The sequence below is a fragment of the Euprymna scolopes genome, chromosome 42 (assembly GCF_053919585.1).
Source record: "Euprymna scolopes isolate OS-2025 chromosome 42, ASM5391958v1, whole genome shotgun sequence".
NCBI classification, from domain to species: domain Eukaryota; kingdom Metazoa; phylum Mollusca; class Cephalopoda; order Sepiida; family Sepiolidae; genus Euprymna; species Euprymna scolopes.
The window spans coordinates 43212257-43231348 of NC_136523.1; the positions used below are offsets into that span (position 1 = coordinate 43212257).

A 19092-nucleotide genomic window follows, 5' to 3' on the forward strand; every position below is an offset into this window, starting at 1 on the left:
TTTGGTTGTTAAGGGGTCAGAATTCAATGATTTGACCTTTGAAAACTCTACCAAATTACTCCATCAATTTTGCATCTAAACACTTGAAATTTTAGATATACGTTACTTGGACATGGATCAAGCTTTTTAATTTGATTTGAACCCAAAATAATAAATGTTAAGGTGTTAAAATTGGGGTCAAAGTTTAAAAAATTTGACCTCTGCGGTCTTTACCAAATAACTTAGCCAATTTTTGGTCTAAATTTTACATAAAATGGTATTCAGACAAAGGGTAAGCTTTTTAATCGGTTTTTGGCTGAAAATTTGGCTGCCAAGGGGTCAAAGTTCAAAAGATTTGACCTTTGTGGTCTCTAACAAACCATTCAGCAAATTTTGGGTCTAAACATTTGAAATTTGACATAAAGGGTATTCAGACATGCAGCAAGCTTTTTAATCAGTTTTTGGGCAAAAATTTGGCTGGCAAGAGGTCAAAGTTGAAAGAGTTGACCTTTGAAGACTTTACCAAACTCCTCCACCAATTTTGGGTTTAAACACTTAAAATTTTAGATGTAGGTTACCTGGATATGAGTCAAACTTTTTAATATATATATATATATATATATATGCACATAAAGTTATGAACAGTACATAAGGCCTGAGCAAAGCTGGGCTGAACTGCTAGTAAAGTCCATAAAGTTTGTGTGCAAAAAAATTATAACTTTATTTGCACTTTTTGTTTCATGGAAAACGCTTCAGACTAGGTGTGAAACCATTTAAGGGGTTAACAAGAACAATAGTTGATAATCTATGCTAAATTTGATATTTGTGTTTTGTTTTTAATTAACAAATCTAAAAGAATTTTATTATTTTTAAAATGCAAAAATGTGATGGAAAACTGCTAAACATTACAGGAAAACTACAAAACCTGACAAAAAACTGGAAAACATGACTATAGATGACTGCAAAAGCGTGACAAAAGACTGCAAAGCATGATGAAAAACTGCAAAAACGTGATGAAAACTCGAAAGACAATGAAAATCGTAAAAAGTGAAAAAAAAAAAAAAAAAAAATCATAAAATATAAAAATGTCACATATTTTCCAATCATCACGTTGAAATGAAAAAGAAAATAAAACGATACTTCTTACCTGTGAAGGTGAGACAAGAAGACAGACATCTGTCAACATGGATTTCTCAATAAATTCCTCAGCGGCAGAACGAAGAACTTCGGGATCACTACAGGTTGTGCATCGCGTCTGCAAAAGCATAAAAAAATTAACATAAATAATTATGCAATGGGCGAGGACAGTGTGATGATGCATGAAAATGAATCTTGAGGTTGACAAAGAGTTGTGTCCCTTTGTTAGAGACAACGATGATGCAGCCATGATAAGACGCTGAACAAATTCACAGCACACATTTTTTTTTTCTTTTTTTTTTCCATTTTCACTCTAAACAAGGCAGTGCCACTTTGACATGAGGGGCTACTCTCAGAAATATAAGTTGCAGGGATACTATGTAGGGAGTTGAGCAGCAAGATGTCTGTTCACATTAAACTTGAATTTCTGCATGTCAGTACAGTTGGGGAAGCAGGAACCCGGAAGGGAATTCCAAAGTCTAGCAGTTCTGGGGAAGAAACTATTGGAGTAGAAGACTTTCTTACATCTAGTTGTCAGCTGTCAGACGAGGGACACGTTGTCTGACACCACACGTTGCTTGAGGGTCATAAAAAAACTAAATAGAAGATTACTTACCTTCATATCTATCAAGATTCCTTCCAACGGCCTGAGTGGGTTATGGACTGTCAGATGGTAAGATAATTTCTCCATTAATAATAATTCAAAACCAAGAACGATATCTGCAAATTTGTCCCTGTCGCCTTTAAGATTGCCGACAAATTGGTTAATAGAAACGTTGAATTCTTCCACTTTACTCGCAAGGTAAACACTTGTAAGTCTGAGGAAAGAAAAAAGAAAAAGGGTACTTGTACAGTTTAATCAAGACATTAAAAATTGAAAATGTCAAAAAAAAAAAAAAAAAAAAAAAAAAAAAAAAAAAGGTTATATTGTACGTATCTGTTTTGGACTGAAGATCTCAGAAAAAAAATTTGGTTTGATTTGATTGAGTAGTTTTTTTGGTTTTTTTTTTTTACAGCGGAAAAATATTTTTATGAGAGCGCAATGAATTTTTTGAACACGCCACGGGGAGATAACTTAGTTTAAAGCACCGACACTCCCTCCCCACCTTTAATACTAGCTTTTTTTTCTAAAATTCGAAACATGACTACCTTTTGCTCGGCATCATAAATTGTTTTTTTCGCTGTAAAAAAATTAAAAAAAAAAAAAAAAAACACGCTCAATCAAATTAAGTGAAATTTTTTTTCAGGGAACTTCATTTCATAACGGTTACATACAATATAACCTTTTTTTAATATTTTCATTATTTAATATCTTGATTAAACTGTACAAGTACTAGAAAAAGTTTCAAACTTGCAGATTTTTTTTTAAATATTTTTTTTTTCATTTTAATTTTAAATATTTTTCCTGTTTTGGTTTCGTTATTCTGTTTTCTGTCATATCAACGCAGTTCAGTCGAGGATTAGGGTTTTAATGTCAAACATAGTCATTTGTTTTTTTAAAAGTTTTTATGCTTCAAGTTCTTTATATCTTCAAATGCAGGGATGAAACAATAACATTGTCGTCCGAGTAAAGACAACATGATTCCATTTCAGTTTGATGAAAACCGGTTTTATTTTTTTTGCTGCAGACCATCTACTAGTTGGCCAGTTGTGTACAAATCCTAAGAGCGATAGGAACTATTCTATCATGCCTGAAAGTGACACAATGTTCAATGAGTGAGGTCGGAGATGCGTTGCTGTACAACTCATGCTCTCTACCGATCCAAGTTATGGACCATTGCGAGCACCCTCAAAATGAATGAAGGGTGATGAAAACAAAGTTTACGGCCACGGTTATGGTCTTTGGTATGGTTTCAAGCGAGGGCCACATCATGCCCCCTCACATCTTCGAGGTCGGCTTGAAATTCAACACCAAAGTGTACCTGGATGTGCCGAAGAGTGTGGTGATCCCCTGGTGCAATCAGGTGGTGGCTGGCTGACGCTGGGTGTGGTAGCAAGACTCCACGCCGGCCCACAAGTCCAAAGAGACCCAGGCTTAGCTTCAGAAGGAGTGCTACAACTGTACCCGTCTCTCACTGACCTGAACTCACTGGACTACTTTGTTTGGTCCTATGCCGAGAACATCATCAACATGACCTCCACAACACCAAAATGAGCCTGATCACCACCATCTGCCGAGTATTCGCCAAACTCCCAAGCTTGTGGAAAAGGTATGCTTCCAGTTCCAGACCCGTATCAAGGCAGTGATTGAAGCTGGGCAGCTACATTGAATAGATATCAGCTCTACTACATAATCAAGTTACCTGAATTGATTTTTTTCAATAAAAGTTTTAAAATAAAGCTGTGGTGTTGTTTTCTTTAGGGCGACATTTTTATCGTTCCACCCTGCACTTATTTATCGTGTTTGGTTTTGTTGTTGAGTTTTACAGCATATCATTTTTGCCCGGTCGTAAAATACACTTAAATATGATATTTTAATTCATCCAGATTTCATATATATTATTATAGATTCGTGATTGCAAAAGTAAAAAAGTATTTAGGTGCCATCAGCTAGAATCGAAACCGAAACTGTAGCATTCAAATGTCTCCGTATATGATTGTCAAAACCGCTGGAACAAGCAGTTTATATATTTATTAGCAGCACATATCTTTGTAAAGATGCAACAAACATGATTACATATACGCGACAAACAGATAAATTGTTATAGAAAGAATTGTCTATACAAAATACATAGAACGAAATTACATATTATTTAATTGGAATTCATTATTGAGATGAGTATTAATTTATTTATTGCGGACTATTATCCTCATCTTTCCTGGTTGTTTCACAACGCTTCGGCCAACTATTCCTCTGGCCTTCGTCAATTTGACCTCTGTGGTCTTTACGAAATATTGAGGTCTGTGGCGCAGTGGATAGAAACATTGAATCTCTACGGTTCCAGGTGAGAATTGTCTGAAGATAGCGGTTCCAATCCAACCCAAAGCTGACTAGAGGTTTACTTGGCCAAAACGTGGTGAAATGACAACAACTATGGATGGCAGTAATTGCTGAGAATGCAGTTAGGAGATTCAAAGTTCCTATACCGTCGCGGTTATCACCTGACGAAGGCCAGAGGAATCGTTGGCCGAAACATCATGAAACAACAACTAAGAAAGATGAGGATAATAGTCCGCAATAAATAAAGAAATTACTTACGTCATACGAAATTACTTACGTGATGTCACGTGGATGATAATCCATAACTGAATTGTAAAGATAAAACCGTTTGAAGTACGTCATGGCTGTTCCCTGAGGGAAATAAATTTAGAAAAAAAAAAAAAAGAATTACTCATTTGTTAAACCTTTTTGGAGATATTCCATTTTAACCAACTTCTCAACTCAATTCTGAAAAAAATATATATATATTTAATCAAAACATAAGAATAAGCGACGTAAAAAAAAACTAACGTAAGGCAAACGAACGATGTTAAATGTGAAAATCAGAAAAACAAAAACAAAAAAGAAAACAGAAAAACGAACGTTAAAACTTCTGAAAAATAAAAACAAAAAAAAAGAAAACATGTGAAAAATGGCTTAAATAAGCCTGTTTCAATATTAAAATTTTAAAATCGGTGGGTACCCGGCATTGGCCGGATGTTTTTGGGTGTGTGCGGTCAGTCGGGGGTGGGGGGTGTTAATGAAAACCTAAGAATAAGCGAAGTAAAAAAAAAAAAAAACAGAAAAACGAACGTAACGTGAAAAATGGCTTAAATAACCCTGCTTCAATATTAAAATTTTAAATATCGGAAAAAAAAAAGACATCTCACACCACGATTCGAACCCAAAACGTTTAGATAATGACCCAATGCTCTAACCAACTGAGCTAACACGACATACATGAAATTGGGTCAGTTCTTCAAATATTTAAACTAAATCAGGTCATGACGTCATCGTAGAACCGATCTCATCATGAGAGGACGGTTTTTGCTGACCCCCCCCCCTGTAGAAAAGTGTTGATTTCAGGGTGAAAAAAATCAACGTTTTTGACCAATTTTTTTATATTTGTCGGGCGAAAGATGGGGCTTTCATATGAGACCAAATTTGTGAATTTTCGTTCAAAAGTTTTTAGCAGACATACAAACACACACTCACACACATTTTCGCTTTTATATATATAGACTAGCCATGGTGCCTGGTGTTGCTCGGGTGTTTGGAGGTGTGTGTTAAGCAAAAAAAGAAAAATTTAGTAGGCAGGCAGGCTCGAACCCGTACCGCGAAGGAGGAAAAGACAGATGAAAAAAAAAATGTTACACCTTCGCTGTTGCATCCATCGTCAAACCGGAAGTGACAAATGTTTAAATTAAGGCTAGTCAATCAAAAAAGAGGGGATGACTTTCGAAAATATTGGCAAAAAAAGCGATTCCTCCCTGTAGAAAAGTGCCCAGTTGAGGGTCAAGGAATTAATATTCTTAGCCAATTGTTCGATATTTTCTGTCTGGAAGGTCAAGCTTCAAAACGATACCGATCGTGTGAAAATCCGTCGCCTCTGTCAAAAGTTTTAGGCAGACATACATACATATATATATACATACATATATACATTTAAGCAGACAGGTGAGATTTATATTATAGATAAAAATAGAAATTTCGGTAAAAGCTATTTCCACCTAAAATAATGAGGGATTTGAGGGGGGGGGATTACCATTAGTTCATAAATTCATATTTCAAATATGGCAGTCATGACAAAGTGGATACTTTCTGTTTTATCAAGAAATGTTCTTTGTAACTCTTTGCAACTTACCAAGACGTATTTTGGCATTGGCGGCCGAAATCGATTGCAGAATTCTTTGAGAATAAATTCGTAATGGCGGAAAAGGTAGTGCTCTTCAGCAAAGAGGAAGAAAAATTCTTCTACTTCGGAATCCTGAAGAAAAGACGAAAATTAAAAGACGGATGAAAAAAAAAAAAAAGAAGAATAAAAAACAATTTCACAACAATAAAAAAAACAACTAAAAAAGAAAAAAATAATTTATTAAGACAACCATCTAATCAAGGTTTGAATCAGGAAAAAGTGAGTTTGCAAAGCCAGTTGAATACAAAAAATAAAAAATTTTCTAGCTGGTTTCATACATAATGTTATCTTCTATAAAAGACAAAACAGCCGCGTGCATTTTTGCATGTCCAGCAAAGGCTTTTTTCGCCGGGGTTCTTGGGAGGGGGAATACTATGTCTTAGAACTTTTTATATACTCCCTAGATTATAATATCTATGATTTGCGAAGGGACATCGTCTCTAGATTTATTTTGATTGATTTTTATAAAATTCACGCTATTCTGTTCTGTTGCGTGTTTGTTGAATTTTTTTTTTTCGTATAAAAGCGAAACTAAATCAAAAGCAAAGTCAGCTTCTCAGCCTTTCGCGCCGGGACGTCCAGAAAGCAATCAGCTTTGATCACTGTGAGGGAAACCCCTCATATCAGACAAAATACTGTTAGAAATTCGCTCATTATATGTTACCGTGACATAAGTTGACATATATTCGGTGTTTTTTTAATAGTATTTTGTCTAGTTTATTATTTATAACACCTTTTCCCAAACTTACCATGTTAAAGAGAGTGTCGGGCGCCATTTTGAATTTTCCAATACATCGGTAAACACTGCATGTTTTTCGAGCTGAATAAACAGGTTACATTGAATAAAAACAAAAAAAAATGTATCCAGTTTGGTAGAAAAGTAACTTATCTTGCCTTTGATAATATTTATTTGTTATATATTTGTTTTTTTGACAACTTTTTCGAATCTATGTGTACAGTAATACAAACCCCGAAAATCGCATTGAAATTTTTGTAGAAATAAGTAGGTATCGAAATATAAAATGTTATATTATACATTGTATGCTTTGGCGGCTATCTTTTTTAAGCGCGTGCGCGCGCCATAAACAAATCTAGTCATCTATGACTGACACTGCACGCACGTAAAAAAGATGGCCGCCAAAGAATACAATACATAATATAACATTTTATATCTCGATAACTACTTATTTCTGCAAAATCTCATTGCGATTTTCGTATTCAGCATAGTCGAAAACCTCTAAAAGTAGTCATTTAAAAGAAAATTGTGGAGGTGGACCTAATCTGAAAAATAAATAGGGCCCCGGGGGGGGGGGCACACACTGAAAATAAATATTTTCCCTCGTATATTTTACAGAAACTGCATTTTATATGTAATTTCATTCTAAAATGGATAAGTATCGAAAATTTCACGAAAATCTGACCATTAGTTGATTTTTGCTAGATTTATTAAACACGGGTATGTTTTTACGTTACATGGGAACGTTATTTTAAAGCGCCAATTATGTAAACAAGATTTTCGTCTCGCAATTTCATTATTTTCGTACGATGAAAAAATTTTTTAGAAATTATTACTAGTTTATTTTGCTTTTCTTCTTTTAAATAGTACAAAAGTTATATTGATAATATTAACTTATAATAAAGTTACATCGTTTTACATAGGGGGGGGGGTAATTCTGTGGTGACATTTGGAGGTGCCTAGTGTACTAGTGCCCGGGTTTTTCTTTATTTCCATTTTTTTTTTTTTTTTTTTAATATAGGGAGAATTCTGGACAAGAACCGACGTAAACTTCTATTGTATGGAACGCTTTCTACATTGTCACCGTGCAACCGTCTAGCGCCAGCGGTAGTGAAATTCAGGGTATTTTTTTACGACCTGCCCCAGCGTAGTATAAACACCCCCAACCACCCCATGTTAAGAACGGGTTTCGGAATAAACCCCCCCACCCCACTTCCCCTTGTTAAGAACAGCTTTCGAGGTTGGGGTATGTTTATTCCGAAAGCCGTTCTTAACATGGGGAGGTTGGGGTGTTTATAATGCGCTGGGGCACGTCGTAAAAATTTACCAAATTCAGTAGCTAATATTAACCATAACCTCAAACATTTTTACTAACCGACATTTCTCCTCGGTGTTTTTTTATAAAATCTTCGTTGGCACTTCTTCGCAGCTGAGACAACGCGGTCTCTGACGAATACATCCAAACTCGTTTCTGTGAGCTAATGGCGAACATCTTTCGCTTTTTTTTTCTGCAGAAAATATAAATATATATTAATAATAGTGTTGTTTTTTAAATGTATGGCGATGCTTTTTATTCTATTTAATTCGCATCACCAATCAGGTTTGTATCATGTAAACACAAAATGGTTGTTAGAAATCGCCATTTGTATTGACATGTGGTTGAAATCGGAAGTATAAAACCGGAAGTGGAACTCTTCAATAAAATGCACGTTTTTAACTTTTTATTTTCATTTTTGTTTCTTGTTTTTGCAGTATTTTAAGTTGCTGTATTCGTTGTTGTTATTTTTGTGGTTTTATTAGTTTTTTTAGGTACTTGTACAGTTTAATCAAGACATTTAAAAAAAAAAATCGAAATAAGGTTATATTGTACGTATCCGTTTTGAACTGAAGATCTCCGAAAAAAATTTCACTTAATCGAATAGTTTTTTTTTACAGCGGAAAAACACGTTTTTATAAGAGCGCGTTGAAGGCAACCATCTTGGATTTCTTAATTTTTTGTTTAGAGTTTAGAAACGCCACGGGAAGATAACTCCAGATAAAGCGCCGACACTCCCTCCCCATCTTTAATATTAGCTTTTCTTCCTAAAAATCAAACCTTTTGCTCGGTATAATAACAAATTGTTTTTTCGCTGTAAAATAAAAACTACTTAATGAAATTAAGTGAAATTTTTTTCTTCGGAGAACTTCATTCCATAACGGATACGTACAGTTTAAACTTTTTTCGATATTTTCATTTTTTAATGTCTTGATTAAACCGTGCAAGTGTCGTTTTCTATTTTAATTTTTTATTGTTTTTGTTATTGTTGTTGTTGTTGTTGTTGTTGCTACTGCTGCCATCATTCTCATCATAATGTCGCTAATTAGGATTTGCGGGCTATAGGAGGAAAATACGACATTCAAAATGTTTATCTTAGACTTTATTGTATTTCGATTAAAAATTGGGGGGGGGTTACATTATGTTCACCCCACAATTTTCTTTAAAATGATTACTTTTGAAGGTTTTCGACTATTCTGAATAGGAAAATCTCATTTAAATTTTGCTGAGACAATAGTTTTTGAGATATAAAAACCTGTATTATAAAATTTCTGATTTTCACTGGCAGCCATGTTTGTACGCATTTATCACATGCGTACAAACATGGCTGCCAGTGAAAATCAGAAATTTTATAATACAGGTTTTTATATCTCAAAAACTATTGTCTCAGCAAAATTTAAATGAGATTTTCCTATTCAGAATAGTCGAAAACCTAAATCTACATAACTGCGACCCACACTGCCATCTAGCGGAAACCAATGCCCATCTTTTTTTTTTTTCCGCAACCGAGAAATTAGTAATGTGCATACGTGTAAAACTTACAACTTTTTTCACTTCCTTGAGTAATTTCATGTTAACAACGGCTTTCAGAATAGACACCCCCAGCCTCCCCATGTTAAGGAACAGCTTTCGGAATAGGCACCCCCAACCTCCCCATGTTAAAAACGGCTTTCCGAATGGACACCCCCAACCTCCCCATGTTAAGAACGGCTTTCCGAATGGACACCCCCAACCTCCCCATGTTAAGAATGGCTTTCGGAATAGACACTCCCAGCCTCCCCATGTTAAGAACAGCTTTCGAAATAGACACCCCAACCTCCCCATGTTAAGAACGGCTTTCGGAATAGACACCCCTAACCTCCCCATGTTAAGAACGGCTTTCGGAATAAATACCCCATTTTGGGAGGAGGGGGTGAAAAATATTTGCCCTAATTTAACTGTGATATTCAGTGTCAGCATACCCACCCGAAAATACTATATAAAAAGATTGGGGTGAGGTGCGAGTGTCAGTCGCAGAAAAGTGGATTCGTTATCACACGTGAGTACAAACATGGCGTCCAGTGAACAGTGTTAACAATTTAATCGTGTAAGAATCAAAGATGGCTGTCCTCAACAAAGCTGTAAGCACTAGGTGCGGGCAATAATGACAGTAAAAGGACAGAGGGACATTGTTTTGAAAGTCGGTTTATCATAATTTTTTTCGTAGATGTCCAACTACTTTTTGATTGTATTTGAAAGATTAAAGCCTAAAGTCAATTTCCAAAAGTAAAAAAATATTTGTACACATCAAAAAACAAAATATATAATGAAAAATGGGGTTTGTTTTACTGTACACATAGATTCGAAAAAGTCAAAAAACAAATATATAACAAATAAATTTTATCAAAGGCAAGATAAGTTACTTTTCTAACCAACTGGATATGTTTTTAGTGCTTATATTTAATGCAACATGTTTATTCAGCTCAAAAAACATACAGTGTTTACCGACGTATTAGAAAATTCAAAATGGAGGCCGACTGTTTCTGGAAGACGGTAAGTTTGGGAGAAGGAGTTATAAATAAAAAAACAGTCAAAATACTGTTAAAAACCCGACGAATATATGTCAGCCTATGTCACGGTAACATGTATGGAGCGAGTTTCTAACAGTATTTTGTCCAGTTTTTTATTTATAACTCATTTTCCCAAACTTACCACCTTAAAGAGAGAGTCGGCTGCCATTTTAAATTTTCCAATACATCGGCAAACACTGTATGTTTTTCGAGCTGAATAAGCATGTTATATTAAATATAAACACTAAAAACATATCCAGTTGGGTAGAAAAGTAACTTATCTTGCCTTTGATAACATTTATTTGTTATATATTTGTTTTGTGACAACTTTTTCGAATCTGTGTACAGTAAAACAAACCCGAAAAATGTTTTCACAGCGACATTCAGAAACTGACAAACTCAGCTAAATTTTGAAGTGAAATAAATTCCTTGTAAAAATCCTTAGAAAGATAAATTTTGCATTTCTGGGTCTATTTCAAAGATAATAAGTAAAGCAAAGTTTTTTTTTAATTTTTAATTGTTCACGTCGTGGGGGCACAAGTGCTTGCAGTTCATCAGAGCATTCACCATTATAATTCTTGTAGAACAGGCAGAGGGATGCAACGTTTCGACGATGGGACAGAGGCTGAAGCTTAGATGCCAGTTTAGGGCCTATCAGATTTGCGACTCTCTTATTGAATTAAATAAAAATAAGTGAAGCATGCATGGTCCCCTATGAATGCACAGTGAACGACGCATAAAAAAATGACTAAGTTCAGCATTTGACACTCCCCCCCCCCATTTGGCACCAAAATTACCCAAGGGATGTCAAATCCTAATAAAACTGAACAAACAGTGCAGATTTAGACCTTAACATATGTAAATTTGAGTTCTGCACCATGCAAAAAAAGAAATGACTAAGTCCATCATTTCCCCACCCCATTTAGCCCCAAAAGTCCCCAAGGCCTTAACATATCTAAATTTGAGTTCAGCAAAACTGCTAAATAGACATACACAGAACATTTTGGACAAATATGATAAAATAGTCCCAAAACTGGAATGTTTTTATTAGCCCTAAAAGAGCCCCTGGAGCACACCCAAGAGTTATCGCGAAGTATAAACAAACAAAATTATAGAAATCAGTTAGTTACAACTTTTCAAAAAGTTTTCTAAAAATCAAAGGTATCAATTTATTTTTAATAAGCACAAAAGTGTCAACTTTAGCCATTTTAACCTAAAAGGCACCCCTAGAGGGAGCAACTGGAGTTTTCCTGGAAAATCCATTCTGTTGTTTTTTTACTTATATCATATTTAATGTTTGTGCAAAATTTTCAAAAATTCCAAGGTGAAGTTATTGAGAAAAGTGCGGATGGACAAACGGACGAACAGATGAACGGACAAGGGTGAATTTACAGGTTCAGCCTCCTTTTCTCGGGCAACCAAAAATGAGGAATAAAAGTTTCTGCAAACTTTATGATATCATCAGATCAATAAGGGAGGAAGAAGAGGAAAAAGTGAAAGAGAAACTTCTTTAGGCCATGCATTTCAAAGCTAAATGCTTCTCATCAGAAGATAAGAAATGCTAGCATTATACAAAAGCAAAAACTGGCTGTAGAACATTTAGATTAGAAACGAAAAATATATACAGGGTAGATTGAGATTGTCGGACTGACTTCCTCATCTTGGTTGTTATCGTCACAACGTTTCGGCCATTTGGCCCTCCGGCCTTCATCGGCCGAAACGTTGTGACGATAGCAACCAAGATGAGGAAGTTAGTCCGACAATCTCAATCAATGAAAACACCTCATCTCAAAAAAAAAAAAAAATACAGACAATTAATATACAGAGTAGAACAATAAAATTGCTGCCCTAGTAAACACAACATGATTCCATTTCCATTTGATCAAAACCAGTTTCATTTCCTTGTTGCAGACTATCTACTAGTTGGCCAGTTGTGTACAAGTCCCAAAAGCGATAGGAGCCTTCTATTGTGTAATAAATTGCGAACAGACGGGCTTACCTGACAAACGCTCGAGGTGTGCACTCTGCAAAGCGGGCACATCCAAAGAAAAATGGCAAGATGGCGGCAGCCGGTTAATATTGCCAAGTAATCACGCAAAATCTCGTGTTCTCTCGCACACACGAGATTTCAGCTTAGCATAAAAACGGGTCACTGTGAGCAAGAAGGGAGAAGGAAAAACGTAGTCAAGACAAAGACGACGCTTCTGACGACTGAGAAGAAAAAAGAAGAAAAAGAGCAAGAAGTAGAAGAGGAAGAAGAGAACGATACATGAGAAGACGAGGTGTGTGCGGTTTTGAGTAAATCGAAACAGACAGAAAAAAAAAACTCTGATTACATCTATCATGTCTAAAAGTTATGGTCTTTGGTGTGGTTTCAAGTAAGGGCGTCATCATGCCACCTCACATCTTCGAAGTCGGCTTGAAAGTCAACACCAAAGTGTACTTGGACGTGCTGAAGAATGTGGTGATCCCCTGGTGCAATCAAGTGGCCGCTGGCAGACCCTGGAGTACTATGAATTTGTACCTTTCTCTAATTTCCCTCCTTCCTTCCTGAATTGAACCCGCTGGACTACTTTGTTTGATCATAAGTCAAGAACATCACCAACATGACTTCTCACAACACAAAAACCAGCCTGATCGCCACCATTCACCAAGTATTCACCGAGCTTCTGCCAGTGCTTGTGAAAAAGGCATGCTTCCAGTTCCTGATCCGTATCGAGGCAGTGATTGAGACTAAAAGCGTTTACATTGAATAGATGTTATCTCTACTACATAATCAAGTTACTGGCATCCCTCACCCCCCAACCTGAATTGGCTGGACTACTTTGTTTCATCATATGTCGAGAACATCGACAACATGACCTCCAACAACACCAAAGCCGGCCTGAACGTTGCCATCCGCCGAGTATTCGCTGAGCTCCCGCCGTCATTTGTGGAAAAACATGCTTCCAGTTCCGGACTCGTATTGAGGCAGTGATTGAGGCTGAAGGCAGCTACATTGAATAGATGTAAGCTCTACTACATAATCAAATTACCTGAATTGATTTTTTCAATAAAAGTTTAAAAATAAAGCTGTTGTTTTATTTTCGTTAAGGCGACAACTCTATTGTTCCACCCCGTAAAACCCAGAACACGACCACCATCCTCACTGCTAAAAAAAATTTTTAAAAGAGGGGTTTCTTTTTCTTTTTCTTTTTCTCTTTTTTCTTTTTCATTGATCTGATCATATAATAAAGTTTTATGTAATTTTTATTCCTCACCTTTTATTTATATGAACGGCTCCTCTTAACCAGCTTTTACTTTCTTGATAGGTTTGCTTTGCTTAAAGATTATATCTTTATCAGGTTCATTTACAATATACTAGAAAATGTACCCGGCGTTGCCCGGTATTAAACATAACGTTAAATTCCTTTGAAATAAATTAAGTAAAAGGAAACGGAAAGAAACTGAGACATGTGCATGCAAGTATTATGTTTTTTCTAAACAGTTCACGTCTTGTAACTAAAAAAAATACTCGAGCTGAGATCAAAGCTAAAACCTAAAGACAGTGAGTCAAGTACGATAACTATTGGACCAGCTTACCACGATCTTTAAAGAGTGTTTTCAAACCGCATGAAACAGTTGGCAAACTGTAAAATGTTTTTGACTCCTAATAGGGGTAGGTATTTATTTGCACCCACCTCGGCAAAATGTGGCACAAGGCCGGAAAGTGGAGATCCAGCAGGCTCCCCTAAAGGAGGGCACCCTGCAATTGTAAAAATTGCCTGAGTAACCCCCTCGGCATTCCCCAGTAGGGGCGCCTCAGGCAGTAAGCAATGAACTTACTCCACCAGAAAGCCCAGTGACAAGGCCTGGGAGGGTGGACCTCCTAGGTATTACCTAGGCTGCGTACCTCAGTCCGACAGGTGCTGGGCCGGTTCCCGGCCCCTCACCTGTCGGGCTGAGTGTCAAGAACGGATCCTTGACAAGTACTACTACACTGTCTCCCTGCAGCCGAAGCCGCTAGGAGACCTTCTCCATCAGAGGACTAATGGGGGTATGAGACGAATGGATTCGCCAATCATTTTTATAAGCACCGGCTGTGCTAAACAACCAATGAAAACGTTTCAAAATTATTATAAAAATTGTTGAATTTTGGATTCAATCAGTTCGCCGTTAACTACTCATTAGTGACGGCAACGCTCGGTCTCTGCCGGCCACGCTCTAAGAGTCTGAGTTGTTTTTTTTTTTTTTACGCTTGACTTCGCAAGGACCAGCCCCTTCTTGGGGATTTGGACCAGCAAAGTTTTGCTTGTTTCACTTTGATTGTTTTTGTTATTGCCCTCGGGCAAATTACTAATTGTTTTTGTTGTTTCTTTCTTTTTTTCAGGTAGTCCAGTGTCTGGACCCGACTTAAGCAGCCGGCAGGGCTAAGGGAAACCGACGTGCCTTTTTAGGCGAAGGTCCCCTTAGTTTCCAAATCGGCGGGTCGGGGAAGGGCACTGGGCCATCAAAATAGATGGGGCAGGCCGCTGCTCCTGCCACCTTGGGGGACGCTCCAGGTGTAGGTGCCGAGAAGGGTTTGGGGGGGGGTGCCGTCCCGAAAGGCACTCCCTTGTCGAGAAGGGTCTCGGGGGTCGCCACCCCCAGTTCGGAAGGGTCGAGTCCCGGTGTGGTTCCGGGGGTCGCCACTCCATACTCAGAAGGGTCGTCATCGGTTGTGTCACGGTCGATTTCCACCCCAATAGCGTCTGGCAGGGTTGCAGATGCCGCGCAGGGCACTCTCAGTGCAGGTACGCCCGGTTGGGTTTCGGGCGCTGGGATGACCTCCCAGGAGGACATCCCTAGATCGGTGAATGCAGGATGGCCTTGGATCACGCCTGCCACGGGAACAACAACATCCAGAGAGGAGGAGGTCGAGGCCTGGAAAAGATTCGTAGAAGAAACCCCAGGCGGACCGTAGAAGGGGAAAAAAAGGAGGCGTCCCGCAAAGCGTTGGGAAAAAGAAACACCAACAATTTCGCAATCGGCTAGGAGTAGCCCTAGAAAGTCGGCGGAAGAAAGCCTAAGGAGAACGAGGTCCATGGAGGTGTTTGTGGTGGATGGGTGCTCCCCGGGTGTGGGGGGATCGAAGATGGTGGAGCCGGAAAAGAAAAAGGAGTGGCCAGCTCTCTCATTTACGGATTCCCCGATACCGGCAGCACAGAGGACCCCAGCAGCAGCGGTAACAGTGGAGGCAACAGCCAGTGACATTAAGCAGAGTTGGGGCCCGAAGCAAGCAGCACCAGCAAAGTCCCCAGAATACTACAGAAGGCTCTTTGAAGAGAAGTATAAGGACCTTACTAAAGGAAATCAGATAGAGGTGGTTCCAGAGACACTGACGAAGATAAGGGAGAGATCAGTGTCCCTACTGACTCTGGATGCCACCGGAAAGGGCCTTCTGGGAGTACCGAAAGACCGCATGATGGAGCTGCTGGGGGAGCTGAGGATCCCCGCTCAATACACTGTGAGACGTTTTAACGCCATGTGGGAGGTCCTCTTGCCAACAAAGGAGGATGCGGAGAAGCTGGCAAGAGGGGATCTCACATGGAGGAACATCAAGGTACGACCAGAGTACCTATCGAAGAGGAGAACGCTGGTCACAATCACAGGAGTGCCGTGCTTTCTGGTGGAGGAGCAGCTGGGGGCAATCATGTCCCAATACGGAGAGGTTGAAGGCATCGAAGCAGTAAAGGGCCCCCGGAATATAATGTCGGGGGATTACAAAATCAAGATGAGGCTGTCCCGCAAGGAATTCCACGAGATCCCTGCCCAATTCACCTGCGAGGGCTGGTCAATGGCCGTCATTGTGGAGGGCAGAAGACCCCAGTGTTGGCAATGCCAAAAAACGGGCCATGTAGCGAGGTTCTGCCCTCAAAGACAAGCTGGAATAGCCGAGACGGGCAAATCGACGGAGAAAAAAACCCCCACAGAGACCAGGAAGGAGGAAGCAGCCCCAGCAAAAGAAAAGTGGAGCACAGTGGCGGCCAAAAAGGGGGCAAAGAAACAAGAGCCGGCTCCACAACCAACAACCAGAATGGGTGGCAACGGCCACAAAAAGAAAGGCTAGAGGAAGCTCCTCGGGCTCCGACAGCGAAGGGGGTGAAGACAAGCAGAGGGAGAAGAGAGAGAAGAAAGAAGATGATAATAAAGACCAGATCAGTGAGCTTCAGCCGCAAACCCCCCAGGAAGAAGATCAGCTAACCCCTCCCCTATTCACCACTCCGAACAAGGAAACGGAGCAGATGGAAGCTCCGTTAGAAGAACAAGAGGTCCAAGGAGTTCAAGAGGTAGAAGTACAGAAGAAAATGCAGGAACACAAGTCAGCGGCCCCGAGGGAGGAGAAAACCAGGAAGTACCCTTTCCTTCCCGTGGAACAAATATGCAACGCTGACTTAAGTAACGCAGCCTCTGATCTAAATGGGAGACAGAGGCAGTACCTGAAGGAACTTGAAAGTCTCCGGAAAGTGGACGGAAAAGAGGTGACAGACCCCAGGAACTTCCAGGATGCTCCGTCTATCATCACTTTCGTCCGGGTGAATAGGGGAGGAAGGGCGAAAACGCTATGGCGCATGATAGAAGCAGCCAGGTTGGCCTTCGGGGGCCTCAAAATCGTGGATGGGGAGCACCCATCACTTGGTAAAATAACCACACAATGCGAAGGGAGGGTCCCGCTTTATGTTCACCCCTCCCTCTATAGGGCTCTGAAAATGACGTTCCCCTTGGACGTGGGGGGCTTGGCTCGAGACGGACGGCTTACGTCCGACCTGCTCATCGGCAGTCTTGGTCAGGCCTTTGACATCCTCACTCCCGAGGACTTTAGACCCAATGTAGAAGAATATTACTAGTTAGGGAAACATGGCTTTGAACCTAGCTAGTTTTAATGCAAGGGGCATGAGATCTCGAAGCAAGGCTGCTCACGTGCTGAGGGATCTCGTGGCTCTTGAGGTAGATGTAGCTGCCCTGCAAGAGACCCACTTTGTTGGGGATGGGGACTGCAATGTGCTGGTAGACGATTTTGATGTTTACTCAGCATATGGCAGCCTCCATAGCCGGGGGGTTTCTGTACTAGTGAGTCGCACTCTGGCTGCGACGGTTACACTTGTTCACGCGGACGCTCATGGGAGGCTGGTTGTGGTCGATGTTGCCGTTAAAAGCGGCGCGTTCCGGATTGTGGCAGTTTATGCGCCCAACATCCAAAGTGAGAGGGTTTCCTTTTTTCGGCGGGTGGAGGTGTTTCTCTCTTCGGGTCCGGAGCGGGTAATGCTAATGGGGGACTGGAATGCCATCCTGGACCCCAAGATAGATAAGGTCGGGGGGGGGCTAGTGGGTTGGAAAGGTGTGACAACACCCTGTCTGGCTTGATGGCCTCGTGCGATCTGGTCGACAGGTTCCGTCTGGATCACCCAGGGAGGGAGATGTGGACGTGGCAATCTAGTTCGGCCGCCGGTCCGAGTACATACTTGGACCGGATGTTAATTAGAGGGGGCGACGGAGATTTCCTATCTTGTCCCACGTTCCACTGACTAGGTCATTCGGACCACAAACTTGTGTTGGCCCGTTTGAAATTAGGTAATAGACCTAGGTTGGCGGGTTACTGGAAGATGAACGTCTCCTTGTTGGAGTCGAACGACTTTCGGGAGCAGCTGACAACACTAATTCAGAGAGAGTTAGTGGGGGCGGTTACCGGGAGTAGCTGGTGGGTTAAGCTTAAGGTCACCATTAGGCACTTTTGTGTCCAATACAGCCAACGCCTCGCGCTAAATAGGGCTCGGACCAAAAGGCACCTAGAGGATAGACTGACCCAGGCGGTGGCAGGGGGGGATTCCCTAGATCTACCTCTAGTTAAGGGGGACCTCAATCGCTTGGCTAGCGAGCAATATGAAGGTCAAGTAGTTAGGGCTAGGTTAAACAGAGTCTCCAACGAAGCCGTGAATGTTGACGCTGTTGAGCGTAAGGCTGCTCTAAGACGTGGCTCGGATAGGTACATTCGGGAGGTGAAAAACCTGGAAGGGCGCTCTCGGCACGGGAGATCTACAATGGGTTTCGACAACATTTGGAGGAACGTTTCACCCAACTACCCAGACCCACGGCCAGGAGTTTGGCGGCTATTTAGCTGGCTTGCCCCGCCTTACTGCGGCCCGAGCGGCTACCTGCGAGGGGATGGTTACGGAGCGTGAGGTCATTTCTGCGTTGAAGCAGGTTGGCCACAACAAATCTCCGGGGCTTGATGGTTTGCCCTACGAATTGTTCTTGAGGCTGTCGCCCATGTTTGTGCCTCTTCTGACGGGCGTGTTTAACCACTGGTTTGCCCAGGATTCGATCCCAAGGCAGGTAACCAAAGGAGTGGTCATGCTTCTGAAGAAGGAGGACCAACATGGAGGGGGAAATCTAGACGATTATAGGCCCATTACTCTGCTTAACGCAGATTTCAAGATTTTGGCCCGCGTTCTTGCGAACCGACTGCAGGTTGTTATCGGTGACTTGGTCGAACCGGATCAGAACTACGCTGTGAAGGGTCGA

General features: G+C 40.3%; 1 protein-coding gene across 2 annotated transcripts in view; it reads right to left on the reverse strand.

Annotated features, from left to right (window-relative positions):
* Window positions 1-19092, reverse strand: part of LOC145267051 (cyclin-H-like) — a 50552-nt gene that overhangs the window by 20800 nt on the left and 10660 nt on the right. The window contains exons 1-5 of one of the 2 annotated variants that reach the window (XM_080122996.1): window positions 8063-8360; window positions 5901-6023; window positions 4335-4408; window positions 1733-1934; window positions 1127-1234 (exon numbers count right to left, since the gene is read on the reverse strand). In XM_080122996.1, the coding sequence (XP_079979122.1) occupies window positions 1127-1234; window positions 1733-1934; window positions 4335-4408; window positions 5901-6023; window positions 8063-8179 (624 nt within the window). In that variant the 5' untranslated portion in view covers window positions 8180-8360. Of the gene's footprint in view, window positions 1-1126; window positions 1235-1732; window positions 1935-4334; window positions 4409-5900; window positions 6024-8062; window positions 8361-19092 lie in introns of those variants that run through there. The other variant, XM_080122997.1, reaches the window with a different exon arrangement.